Source organism: Physeter macrocephalus, chromosome 12 (assembly GCF_002837175.3).
Source record: "Physeter macrocephalus isolate SW-GA chromosome 12, ASM283717v5, whole genome shotgun sequence".
NCBI classification, from domain to species: Eukaryota; Metazoa; Chordata; class Mammalia; order Artiodactyla; family Physeteridae; genus Physeter; species Physeter macrocephalus.
Genome location: NC_041225.1, coordinates 15,944,682 through 15,956,981, shown reverse-complemented (window position 1 = coordinate 15,956,981; position 12,300 = coordinate 15,944,682). Strand labels below are relative to the sequence as shown.

The window sequence follows — 12,300 nt, the reverse complement described above, 5'->3', positions numbered from 1 at the left end:
CTTCCGCACCCCAAGAGCATAAAAATATTGTGTTCTATTTTCTTTCAGTACTTATATAACTTTGTTTCTCTTGGCTCTTAATCCCATCTGGAATCTATTTTTTGTAGGTATGAGACAGAGATCTAACTTGATTTTTTCCACCCCCAAAGAGCCAGTGACCCAACACCAATTTTCTTGTCTTAGTAATCCATCATTTCCCAACAGATTTGAAACTACCTGTGTCATATCCTAAATTTATGACATCGTTCATCTGTTAGCCAAACTGTGATATCAGGAATCAGTGTCTTTCTGAGGGTATCTTTTTTATAGCTCGAGGGCCCTCGGTAGATGCTCCTTAAATGCTCATGGTGAATATAACAGAACGGCCTCACCTGCTTTCAAACAGACACACCAACTAGGGTGAAACCTCCTGCCGAGACCCGTTACTGGGAAAGAGGGCTCGTCGTAGGGATGGATGGTATGTATTCATGTACTTAGAAATTTTATTTCTTTTTCTAAATAGATAAAGCACTCAGAACAAAATTCAAAAGGCACCAAGGAGTACCCCTTGAACACCTGCCCCTCCCCCTCCCCCGTGCCTGTACCGCCTAGCCTTGTCCCCATTTCTCATCTGTGCTTATGGCTTGTCCTCCCCGCCCTTCTGTCCACTTCAGCGTAGGTTTTGGCGGCTGTTCCAAACTGGATCGGAAAGAGCTTCTGATGCTTTTTCACAGCTGCAACTGTATTCACTTTGCTCTTCAGTTAGCCGCCCCCTCCACAGCGTCCCCGTGGTGGTGGCCTTGTTCTCCCGTCGCTGGTGTGTGCCCCACTGGGCTCAGTGCCCAGACTGACCCCAGGAAAGAGGGCGTGTTGTTGTACGATGGGCTGCCACTTTCTTCATCTGCCTGCCTGCCGACTGGTTAAGCACAGAGCGAGAACCCCCGCCAACACAGGTGTGATGCCCGCCCCCCTCCCCGCCTGGTTGACCAAGACTTAAAGGGGTGCACCGTAAGGCGAAGTTGAGCGTAACCGTGAAAAATGAAAGTACAGGCTAGAGCAAAGCACCTGAAATGGGGCCGATGGGAAGAGGAGGCTCTTGGAGGAAAGTCTGTCTTGGGATTCCGCCCCTCTGGGGTGGCTCCAGGAGCTGCTGGGGAGAGCGCATGTCCACGCAAGCCTCTGCGGCAGCTCCCACGGGCCCTGTCGGGAGGGAGCTGCCACTGAAAGCTGATGTTCCCAGGCTCGGGACCCTCCTTCACCACCTGCGAAAGTTTATTAAATGTCCCACGGGTGCTGCCTCACCGTGGCCCTGGAAGTAGAGGGGAAGCGACACCAGCTTAAGCAGATTCCTGGTCACGAGGGAGGAGCAGGCAGCCCTGGGAGAGAGCAGCCTTCAGAGTCACCAGGTGTTCGCCCCAGGGATGAGAGTAGTGACAGGTGCGGGCGCACCAGAGCTCCCCGGAGCCCTCCTCGCTCCCCTCTGGGTTCCACGCTGCTGCTGCCCCGGGTGGGCAGAGGGTCCGTGCAAGGCCCCAGACCGGTTCATCTTCTCGCAGCCCATCAGCCTCTCCCGGCTTCGTTTCCTGGGTCCCTCGCTCCACTGTTAATTCCCTTCCTGCGTGTTCTTCAGATCTGCCCACCCTGAAAACTGCATGGCCATGTGGCGTGGTGCTACCACATTCCCTGGTTCCCCCCCTTGACCCCCGACCCCTTCAGGCCGCCCAGGAGCCGCCCTGAGTTGCCAGCCAGCCTCCTGGGGGCCCTCAGCAGATTCCAGGCTCCACCAGGCTTCCTGCTGGAGACACCTGTGCCCTCCCAGCAAACAGCGGGGCCCCTTCCCTCTCCACAGGATGGCTGCTGCCCCCGCACACACACCCAGTGGACCCACAGCTCTCACCCCCGCCGCTCCTCCTGAGCCCTCCTCCACATTCAGGATCTCAACAGTCCTGCCTTTTCCAGAACCTTCCTTCTGCATCATCCTTGCTCGTCCTTATACCTTCAGCTTTTTATTCTCTACTGGCTCTTTCTGTCAGCAAAGGAATGTGCTCTGTGTGTCTCCTACCTTCGAACGGCAGTTCCGTCTCCACCCACCCCTCCCTGCAGCTTCTGCTGCCGTCCACGCCCTCCGCCCCCAGCCCTCTCTCCTTCTCCTTGTCCGAACCCTGCCCACCCTGGACACGGGGGTTCTTCAGAGCTCAGAGTGTCTCAGAGGGAGTTCTCACCTGAGAAAAGAGACATTCGGGCCTCTGGAGGCGGACAAGTCCAGAACATTCTAGAAGGAGTCCACCAAGGCCCCAGACCCTCAAGATTTCAGAAGGGTTCAAAATCTGGAGGAACAAGAGGCAAGAGGAAAGTCATGTCCAGGGGTCAAGGGACCACGGCTGGAGCTGGGAGGACGGCCGAGGGTCCGCATGAAGCCAGGAGCATGCAGGCTGGTGGCTGAGCAGGAGCTCGCTCCCCTTTATGAGTGGCTGTGTGTGTAGGGGGGTGGTGGGAGTAGAGGCGCCACCCCAGTCCTCCTAAAGCGCTCTGTCACCAGTGACCTAATGGCCTGTCCTCGTGCGCAAGCTTCCCATTTCGCCTGGGCCGGCTGCACGGTGGGGTTTTCCTGGCACCCTCCCCTCCTCAGGCCCCTCCCCCTCAGGCGCCATCCTCGGTGGCCCCTCCGCTGCTCCCCGAGCCTTGGTTGGCCTCAGGGTCCTGCCCCAGCCCCTCCTCTCTGGTCCCTTGGCACAGCCTCGGTGGGGGCTTTCTGGGCGGGGCTCTGTGGGGCTCTGTCCACACTGCCCCCTTGCAGGACTCGGGCGCCTCTCCCCAGCTGCTGGGAGCGTCGAGCTGCCTCTGCGGGAGGTTGGCTGGGCCCCTTCCTTGGGAGCAGCCCGGGGCTGGGGGCACAGAGGGCTGCCGCTGCCTCAACCCTGCCTGTCTCTGAGAGACGGGGACCCTGCCGGCTCCAGAGCCCCTTGCGGGGTCGGCTGGGATCTTTGCGGTGACTGCATCTCAGCCTGGCTTGCCCCCTGGCCCAGACCTGCTTCCTCCACCCCCTGATAGGAGTGATGCCGAGAGCACCCTTATACCCCACTCCTGCCATAAATTCCATGCACACTCACCTGGGTTTCAGAGTCCAGCTCCTCGGGACTCCACCCAGGACCCCATCTCAGCCACTTCCGTGGCTGTTCAACCCCACCTTCGCGCCAGGGTCTCCTGAGTCAATACCTCTGGCCAGACTTTTCTGCTCAGCACCAGATCCGAGGGGGAAGTATTTCAAATTCAGCACATGTGAAACAGAAGTCACTGTCTTCCAAGGGGGACCACCTCCTCCTGTCTTCCATGGCCCTGTGATGGCATCTGCCCATGGCCTGAAGTCTGGGGGATCTGTGGGCACCTTCTGTCCCTTCAGGCAGCCCCATCTCCCATGACAGTTACCTCTCCACATCACCCTCCGGTGCCATGGCGGCTCAGGCTCTCAGGACAGCACCCCTGGACGTCTGCCAGGGAGCTGGAGCTGGCTCCTTCCAGGCTGTCTCCCGAGTGACCCATCCCCACTCTGTCCAGTGGTGGCCTCTTCCTTCTAATGCACATCTGTCCCTGTCACTCCTCTGCTTAAAATCCTTCAGGCTTCTATGCTCAGGATGAAATTCAAACAGCCCAGCTTGGTGTACGAGGGCTTTCGTGCCTACTTTTCCAAGCCTGTCTTCTCCCCGCCACGTCCCCTCACAGGCTTCCACGCTCCAGCCATATCCTGAAAATGTGCGGCTACCCAAACCCATGATGAGCATTTGTCTTGAACTTTTCAACATGAGTTCCCTCTTCCCAGAGAAACCTCTTTCCCTATCTTCTTCCTCCTCTTTGCCTGGTTGACATTTCCTCACCCCCAAGACTAGGCTCAGATGAGGCATCTCCTCTTCGGAGAAACCTCCGGATGCAGAGCCCTGGTTGTTGGTGCCCCTTGCTGACCCCTTGGGCTGTGAGCGTCGTGAGGACAAGAGCTGTGACTTTGCTCGCTGGGTCCTTGGACCCTGGCACGGAGGAGGGGCTTGGGGAGCATGTTTGTGGAGTGCTTGCTTCTGGAGGGTAGATTTCAAAAAGAGTGGAGAGAGTGAGAGCTTTTTAGTAGCAGATTTCAAAAAGATTGGAGAGAGTGAGAGCTTTTTAGTAGCAGATTCCAAAAAGAAAAATGGTTCAGGGGAACTAGAGAGATCCTGCAATAAAACTTTGAACATGGTTTGCAAATGGACCCAGTGAGGAAAAATGCAGGAAGTATCTAGAAGTGCAGGGACTGCCCTCAGAGCTCATGCATGATCTCTGATCTTGAAAGATATGCAAGAGGGAAAGAAAGGGACATGAACAAGGCGAATGGAGAAATAGCACAGACCAGTGACAGTATTGGCGGGAAAAGCTAAGGCCCGTAGAAGGGGCTTCTGTGTCATTTTTGCTTTTTTTTTTTTTTCTTTTGGCCACACCATGAGGCATGTGGGATCTTAGTTCCCCGACCAGAGGTGGAACCGATGCTCCCTGCAGTGGAAGCGCGGAGTCCTTACCACTGGACTGCCAGGGAAGTCCCCTGTGTAGTTATTTTTGAAGTGAGGAGTGCTGTTCTGGGCTGATGGGGAAACGTTAACACTGATGAAGAGAGAACAACACCACGTAATTCCTATTTTGCTTCTGTCTTCCTTGTCAAGGAGCATAGTTTTTCATCTGGACTCAAATATTGATCAAAGGGGATTGAAGCCTAAGATATCAGGGGGAGACGGTATGACAGCATCCAGCTGTGTGAAATGAGTTGAGGTCCCCTCCAGCAAAAGGATGTTTCAAGTCTGTCCTGGGTGACGTGCAGGTGGGGTGTCCTCACTCTGTAGAGACCTCGGGGGGTGTGGGAGCTCCCGGGGCATGGGGAGGGAGGGTGCAGAAGATGCTTTCTTCACTCAGTGCTGCAGGCTTGATGTGTCCCTCAACAGATCTCCCCAGGGGATAGCTTGTGAGCACATACATAGAAAAGGAAGCACTGCTTTCTAGGATTCCTAAGAATAAATCATACCAGACTAGCCTCATTTCGTTTTTGACAGGCTAACCAGAAGAGTACTCTGGAGAGGGCTGTCTGGGTTTTGTAGGGCCTTTGACGGAAACGATCGTCGTTTCTTGTGACAACATAAAGAAACGTGGGCTGAGTGATGTCAAATTAGATGGGCTCGTCATCCAAAAGTGCTGCTAGCCAACAGAATTGGCCTGGAGGGCAGGCCCAGGCGGCCACCCAGAGTTCTGTCTTCACTGACAGGTTGGCCAGCGCAGACCCTGGGTCTTGGACGAGGCCCTTAATAGAACAATGGTCAAGTTCACACATAACATGAATGTAACTTGACAGCAAATTGAAGATCCCGGAACATCTCAGCAGACCATAATGACGGGCTGAGTGGGAAAGAGAGACCCAGCTGCACAATTAAGAACAGGATCTGGGAAAATGGGATTTGACAGCCAGACGTGTGAACTAACTTTGGGCCCGATCTGTCAACGGCGTAGCATCTCGAGGCTGCCCGTAAAATGAGTGTCAGCCTCAGCTCTGAGCGCCTCACTTGATGGGAATGTCAGCAACCCTGAGGAACTTCATAAGAACCAACCCCGAATGGCAAAAAGATTCCAAAGGATAGAAAAGAGTAGCTGTTGCACTGGGGAAGGGGTAGCCATGGGAAGTTCGGCGACTTCCTTCAAGTACAGGAAGGCCCTAATTAAAAGGACGGGTATGTGGGTACCAGGACATGAGACGGGGTGACTTTTAAGGTATTTTAAGAGTAGTGGTCTGTGGGTTTCCTCATAATACCAGAGAGGGGGCGGGGAGGGAGGGAGGGAGGGAGGGAGATAGGAGGATGGAAGTTGGGTTGTGATCGTCCACATGAACTTTATTTACTAAGCGGTAGTAACCTTTTTATTTGGTTATACTATGCATGCAGGAGAGGACACATCAGAGGTGGACACTGTACACTTTGCCAGGTGTCTGTGCGACCACCACTGCGTCACAGGCCAGAACGTCACCTGCCCCCCAGAAGGCCCCTGGGCCCCTCCCAGGCATTCCCTCTGCAAAGAAAGCCGCTCCCCAACTTCCCTCCCGTAGGTGTGTCGTGCCGGGTTTTGAACATGGGTACCGGTGGGGCCGGTAGATGGCTCCTTCACGTGGCCTGGTGGGACCCCAGCGTGTGGATCTGAGGCTGTCTCAATCCCACCGTCTCTTCCTGTCTGCACTGTGTGTACCCACGCTTGTGAGTGTCCCAGCGGGTGTGCGGCTGACCGGGCAGACGGCCGAAGAGTTTACCCTGACCTCTGAGCCCACGTCCTTGTTCTTCCTGCCCGGGTGGCACTTGCTCACGTGCAAGATAGGAGACTCCAGGGAAGGACTGAGGGGCGGGTGGCATGAGAGGCGGTCATGATGCCTGAGAGGCGGCGTGGACAGCCCGGGAGCGGTGAGCCGGGCAGACGCCCTGGGGCAGGGTGTTGGGCGGCGTTTCCACGGGCGGAACAGGCCGCTGCGGTTGCTTCCTGAGCTGCCCTAGAGACATGGAAAAGGCTGTTCACGCCTTTGGCCAGATGCCTGGTGGCCTCTTAGGGTAGTTCAACCTCGGCAGAGCCCAGTTCCCCTCCAGAGGGGCTGCGGTGACCTGTGTGGTTATCCTGACACCCTGATGACTCGAGGTGGTAGGCGCCTTTGCGGTCCTCAGAACACCCACAGGCTGCCCCTTGCAGGAGCTGGAGGCTGGAGGCTGGGGAGTAGAGCGCCTGCGCTCCACTCCCCGGCTCTGCTGTTGGTTTGGAAAAGTCATTTCCCAATTTCCCAGTGCCTTAGGCCCTCTGAGTGCTGATCCGGTGTCCTGGTCTTACAGCGGGCCGTCAGGGTGGCGGGGCAGGACTGAGGCAGGGGCCTGGCCTGCTGTGATTTCAGAGGGCTGGAGCCTGTTGCCTTATATGACACTGGCTGGCATGGCTCCAGCGGCTTCGGCATCCTCCTGTGTTCGCCTGGTTTGAGTTCCGGGGAGGCCTCGCCGGGTGGGGTTGGGCAGCTTCTGGGGGAGGACGGCCCGGGGCCAACCTCAGCCGGGCCACGGGCCCCCCTGCTTGCCCCCTCCACAGTGTGGGTGGTGTCTGGGGTGAGTCTTTGCTCTTGCCCCTCTGTAGAGTAAGTTCTCAGTGTGGAATTAAAAAGTGGTCCTGTTCTCTCTCCCCGTGTCCCAGTGGGAACTGAGAGGGCAGGGGACTGTGTGTAGAAGGCAGGGAGGGCCTCAGGATGAAAGGTAGTGGGCAGGCGGGGAGCGCGCCGCCCTCAGATGTGGGTTTCTTTTCATCCATTCACCCCCTCGGCGCCCCTTCTGATGCTTGTCTTCTATTTCTTTCTGGACAGCAGCTCTGTCCTGACCCACCCGGCCCACCTCTTCCCTTCTGGAACCACCACCGGCTCTGCTTTGCCGGCCTGCCAGCACCCCACCCCCGGGTCGGCCGCTCCCCACCCGCTGCGGGTAACAGCGCTCCCCAAGGCCCGGGTTTGGATTAATGAAGCCCAGATGCCGGACTGGGGACTCCGGCTGCAAGTTCTCGCGTTGGAGCAGCAGCTCGGCTCGGAGGGGCCGTCTACCTCCCCCCACCCTGTGCTCCTGGCCCAGCTGCTGCTGGGGCTCCCGGGGAACAGCTGGAGAGCAGGTTCTGGCGGCGGGAGCCCAGGGAGATAGCGCGGGGGGGCTCCGGGTGAGGGGTCTGGTGCCGGGGGGCGCCAGATGATGGCTCCTGTGTTCTGTCCCGTGACGCAGTCCAGATGGGGCTGCCTCTCCCCAGGACTCGGGGGGTGGGTGGGAAAGCTGGGGCGCTCTGCAGAAAGGGAACCGGGGTCACCGGTCCAGAATGGAAGGGGATGGCCGGCCCCTCCCAGGGTGGCCAGATAAAATACAAAGATCACATGGGAGAAACTCAGGCTAAAAAAAATTGTTCTTTATCTATAGGAAGTTCAAATTTAACTGGCATCCTGTATTTTTATTGGCTAAGTCAGGCAATCCTTACCAACCCCCCCAGCTGAACTTCTTCTTTAAGTAATAGTTTTATTGGACTGCAATATACAAACAGAACACAGACCGTAAGTGTGTGCTCATTGGGTTTCCACAAGTGGAACACATGTAAAACCAGCACCCAGATCAAGAAATGAGGGAATTCCCTGGCTGTCCAGTGGTTAGGACGCGGCGCTTTCACTGCCAGGGCCCAGGTTCAGTCCCTGGTTGGGGAACTAAGGTTCCCGCGAGCCACATGGTGCGGCCGAATGAAAAGAAAAAAAAGAAGAAGAAATGAGACGTGAGCAGAGCCTGCCCGCCACCCCACCTCTGCCACGTATCCCCGTTTTTGTCCTTAATGTAAGTGAAATCATACACATGTATTCTGTTGGAACTGGCTTCGTTCACACAGCCCTGTGAGGCTCACCTGTGCTGCCGGATGGAGTCGTGGCTCATCCATAATTGTTCCGCGTGGGCTTGAGATGCGTGGGTGGAGCCCAGTCCCCCTCTCCATTCTAGTGGCGGATCGGCGCTGCTCGCCCCCCTCTCTTTTCTCGTACGTCGTACGTGTGTGCCCCGGAGCAGGACTGCCGGGCCGTGGGGAGGGCACACGAACGTCTTTATCTTTAGTAGGTCTCGCCAGGCAGTTGGCCGAGGTAGGTGTACGCGTTCATGTCCCTGCCAGCTGTGTGGGAGCGTCGCCCCTCTTTCCCATGTTTGCCCTTCTAGTATGTGATGCTGCTGCCTGATGCTGCTTTTCTCCCTTTTTTTGAAAATCAAGAGCCTCTTGCCCTGTTGATTCCTCTGATTTTCTTGAATAAGAAGATCAACAAGGCCCCTGTTTCAGGTACCACCTACCCTCCTGGCTTGGAGGAGGCCATTCCCACCTCCGTTCCCCACCAACTGGGAGCCCCCCTGCACCCACGTGAGGCCACAGCAGCCGCAGGCCTTGGGGAAGTTGCAGGGGCGCCTTCAGCACCGCTCAGGCGGGGCTCAGTCCTGCTTCCCCCAGGTACTTCCTTAGGGAAACATCATTTCCAAGGGCTGCCTGTCCCCGCTGTCCTGTCCTTCGTTTCCCCGTGGGGTCGTCCCAAGGATGGGGGTAGGGGCGCCCATGGGGACCCTCCAGCAGTGTTGTTACCAGAGGGCATTTCTCCTCTACGGAGCCGCTTCCAGCCCACGTGTTTTCCTTCGTGTTCCTTCAGTTTCCGCCGGCTTCAGGACCTCTCCTTTGCTTCCCCTGGTGGTGGCTTTCCGCGGGAATCAGGGACCGTGGACCACATCAGAGTCCATGCCAGGGGCTGCCTTCTGCTGTCCATGGGGGCAACAAGTGTGTGAAGCCTCGAGGAAGATGTAACCCTCCACCCCTTCTCCCATCGCCCCTCTCCAGCCTCTCCTGGCCACTGCCACCCCTAGCCCTGTCCTCTAGTCTCTACTTCCCTCCTCTCTTCTTTTCACTCACTCCAGCCCTCAAGGACCCATGAAAATCAGAGCCCCAGACATTAGCGTCTGAAATCCCCATTAGAGGTCTTCACTCCCGAAGAGTGGAGACACCAGCTCCATCCTGAGTGAATCAGTTAGGACCGTTTGGTGCTAGACTTAGGAGCCCAGCTCAGACTGACTGAAGAAGCCAAAGGGACTTTATCAGCTGAGCCGACCAACCCACTGGCCGCACGGGGCCGGGGGCCAGAGGCTTCAGGCAGGGCGGGCTCTGGGTGTTGTCAGGGCTGTATCTCTGCTTGCTTCATCCTCCACGCTGCCCCACAAAGAGGCAGGATGGCCACCAGCGACAGTGGGGTCACCTCCCACCTGATCAGTGGTCCTGCTGGAAAGGCACAGGCTCTACTGGTAGCTCCAGCCAAGACCCCGAGGCCACCTCTCAGTGGCTCCAACACAGGGACTGATGGGCCAGGCCTGGCTCACGTGCCCACCCTGGGAGCCGGGATTTGGGCCGGGTGTGGTGGGTGAGGGTTTCTCCAAAGGAAACTCACTGGATGCTGGCTGGAAAAAAAAACAACAAAACTTGGCTTTACCAAGCCCCGGTCACCCACCTTCCATCACCCTACATGGGCTGAAAGCTCATAATGCTGCAAAGGAAAGAAAAGGTGACGGTCTGTGCCAAAGAGGTTGAACAGTCCCTATCTCTGTGTAGCACGAATATATAGAGGAAGAAACTAAGACGATAAATACTACTACTATGCTAGCCTCTGAAGTTACCACTTTTTTAAAAAAATAATTTTTTCTTTTTTCTTTTTCTTTTTTTTTTGCGGTACACGGGCCTCTCACCGCTGTGGCCTCTCCCGTTGCGGAGCACAGGCTCCGGACGCGCAGGCTCAGCGGCCATGGCTCACGGGCCCAGCCGCTCCGCCGCATGCGGCATCCTCCCGGACCGGGGCACGAACCCGTATCCCCTGCATCGGCAGGCAGACTCGCAACCACTGCGCCACCAGGGAAGCCCGGTTATACCTTTTTTAACTTGAGCATAATTTATTGTTTGGTTGGTAATTAGTTGATCCTTGAGTAACCAAATATATATCCCAGCAATATTTAAAGCAAGCTCCTATTTCTTCTTTTTTTTTTTTAAAAAAAAAAGTTATTTATTTATTTAATTTCTTTGGCTGCTCCAGGTCTTAGTTGCTGCACGCGGGATCTTCGTTGCAGCTTGCAGGATCTTGTTCTCTGACCAGGGATCAAATCCCCTGCATCGGCAGGCAGACTCGCAACCACTGCACCACCAGGGAAGCCCTCTTGCTTATTTTTAAACTTTCCCATCTTGCATGTTTTATTACTTCTAAATAAATAATAAACGCTATAAACCAAAGGAGAAAGCCAAAGTTCCCCACGTGGCTCTCCCCTGTTCACCTCTCGGTGTGTGTCCTGCCCCTCCCTGCACCCACCCTGGGGGCTTCAATCCCCCCCCCCGCGCCCAGGGTGGTATACCCCCTCAGTCTCTCTCACCCCTTCTCTCACAGGCAGCTTCGACGCCAGCTCAGCCTCGTGATCATTGCCCGGCTGCTGGACCAGCAAGAGACGCTCCCTCTCTGGCAAGAGAAGGCCCAGGTGAGTCTCTGCCTGAGTATCCGCTGGGGAAGCCCGGCCGGCTCCTCGCACTGCTTTGCCCAAAGGTTGGGAGCCTCAGGCCGGCGGAGTCAAGGTGAGTCTGAATTTTCTGCTCACATCCGTGCATTCGACAGTTACTTTTTGCACTCCTACTATGTGCTCGGCACTGAGGATAGAGCAGTCAGCTGGGAGCAGGTATTACTCTTTCAAAAAATTGTGGTAAAATATACGTAACATAAAATTTACCATTTTAACTTTTTTTTTTTACCGTCTTAACAATTCTCAGGGCAGAGTTCTAACCGTTTTGAAGCGTGCAGTTCCACAGTCTTGTGCAGCCACTGCCACCATCCACCTCCAGAACTTTTTCATCCTCCCAGACAGAAACTCTGCACCCGCTGAACACTAACTCCCATTCCCTCCTCCCCAGCCCCTGCTTATATAACTTTTTATAGGTGGAAAAACAACAAAGGTGAAAATGAACACCTACTAAATTAACACTGCTCGCTCTCAGTGACCCTGCTGCCCCATGTCAGGCATTCTTGGGGCAGCACGGGAGGAAGTGCCTTCTTTCCTCCGCCCTCTGCTCTCCAAAAAGCTCCGACTGCAACCTCCTTGCAGCTCAGAGAGCAGGAGTTCAGGGGCCCGGGGGGCAGCATGGGTCACAGCCAGCCCAAGGGCGGGTTGCAGGGGGGTTGAGAATGCTCTCACCGGCCTCCCCCGCCAAGGGTCTCCCTGGAACCCCAGAAGAGCTTCTGGGTTGCAGCTGAGCTGTCTAGTTCTACAGCACGAGACAGGCAAGGCAGTCCCAGCAAAAGGCTGCGTCTCTAGTCACTGGAGGTACACCGGGCAAGCCCACGGCCAGAGTGCTGAGAGGATGTTCCGGACCCTCCTGGGGCCGGTGGACCGTATGGCTGAGTCTAAGAGGCCACGATCGCAGGGCGGGAGCTCAGAAAGGTGACCGCTTGGGTTGGCTCATCCAAGCAGGCCCGGCCTGGCTTTGCCCCGGCTGCCCCCTCTGCCTTCCATGCTTTCCCCAAGACTTAGGACGGCGTGAGCGTCTTCTCACCCCAGTTCCAGCTGAAGTGTCACCTTCTCCAGGAGGCCTTTGCTGACCACCCAATCCCAAAAGTGCCCTGGCACCATCACACTCCTTTTTTTTTTTTTTTTTTTTTTTGCGGTACGCGGGCCTCTCACTGTTGTGGCCTCTCCCGTTGCGGAGCGCAGGCTCCGAACGGGCAGGCTA

General features: G+C 56.2%; 1 protein-coding gene across 2 annotated transcripts in view; it reads left to right on the top strand.

Annotated features, from left to right (window-relative positions):
* Positions 1-7,021: 7,021 nt before the first annotated feature.
* FAM178B (family with sequence similarity 178 member B) overlaps positions 7,022-12,300 on the top strand; it is a 28,271-nt gene continuing 22,992 nt past the window's right edge. Inside the window, exons 1-3 of one of the 2 annotated variants that reach the window (XM_024129919.3) lie at positions 8,851-9,009; positions 9,203-9,350; positions 10,970-11,057. In XM_024129919.3, coding sequence (XP_023985687.1) covers positions 9,289-9,350; positions 10,970-11,057 — 150 coding nt within the window. In that variant the 5' untranslated portion in view covers positions 8,851-9,009; positions 9,203-9,288. Of the gene's footprint in view, positions 7,113-8,850; positions 9,010-9,202; positions 9,351-10,969; positions 11,058-12,300 lie in introns of those variants that run through there. The other variant, XM_024129920.3, reaches the window with a different exon arrangement.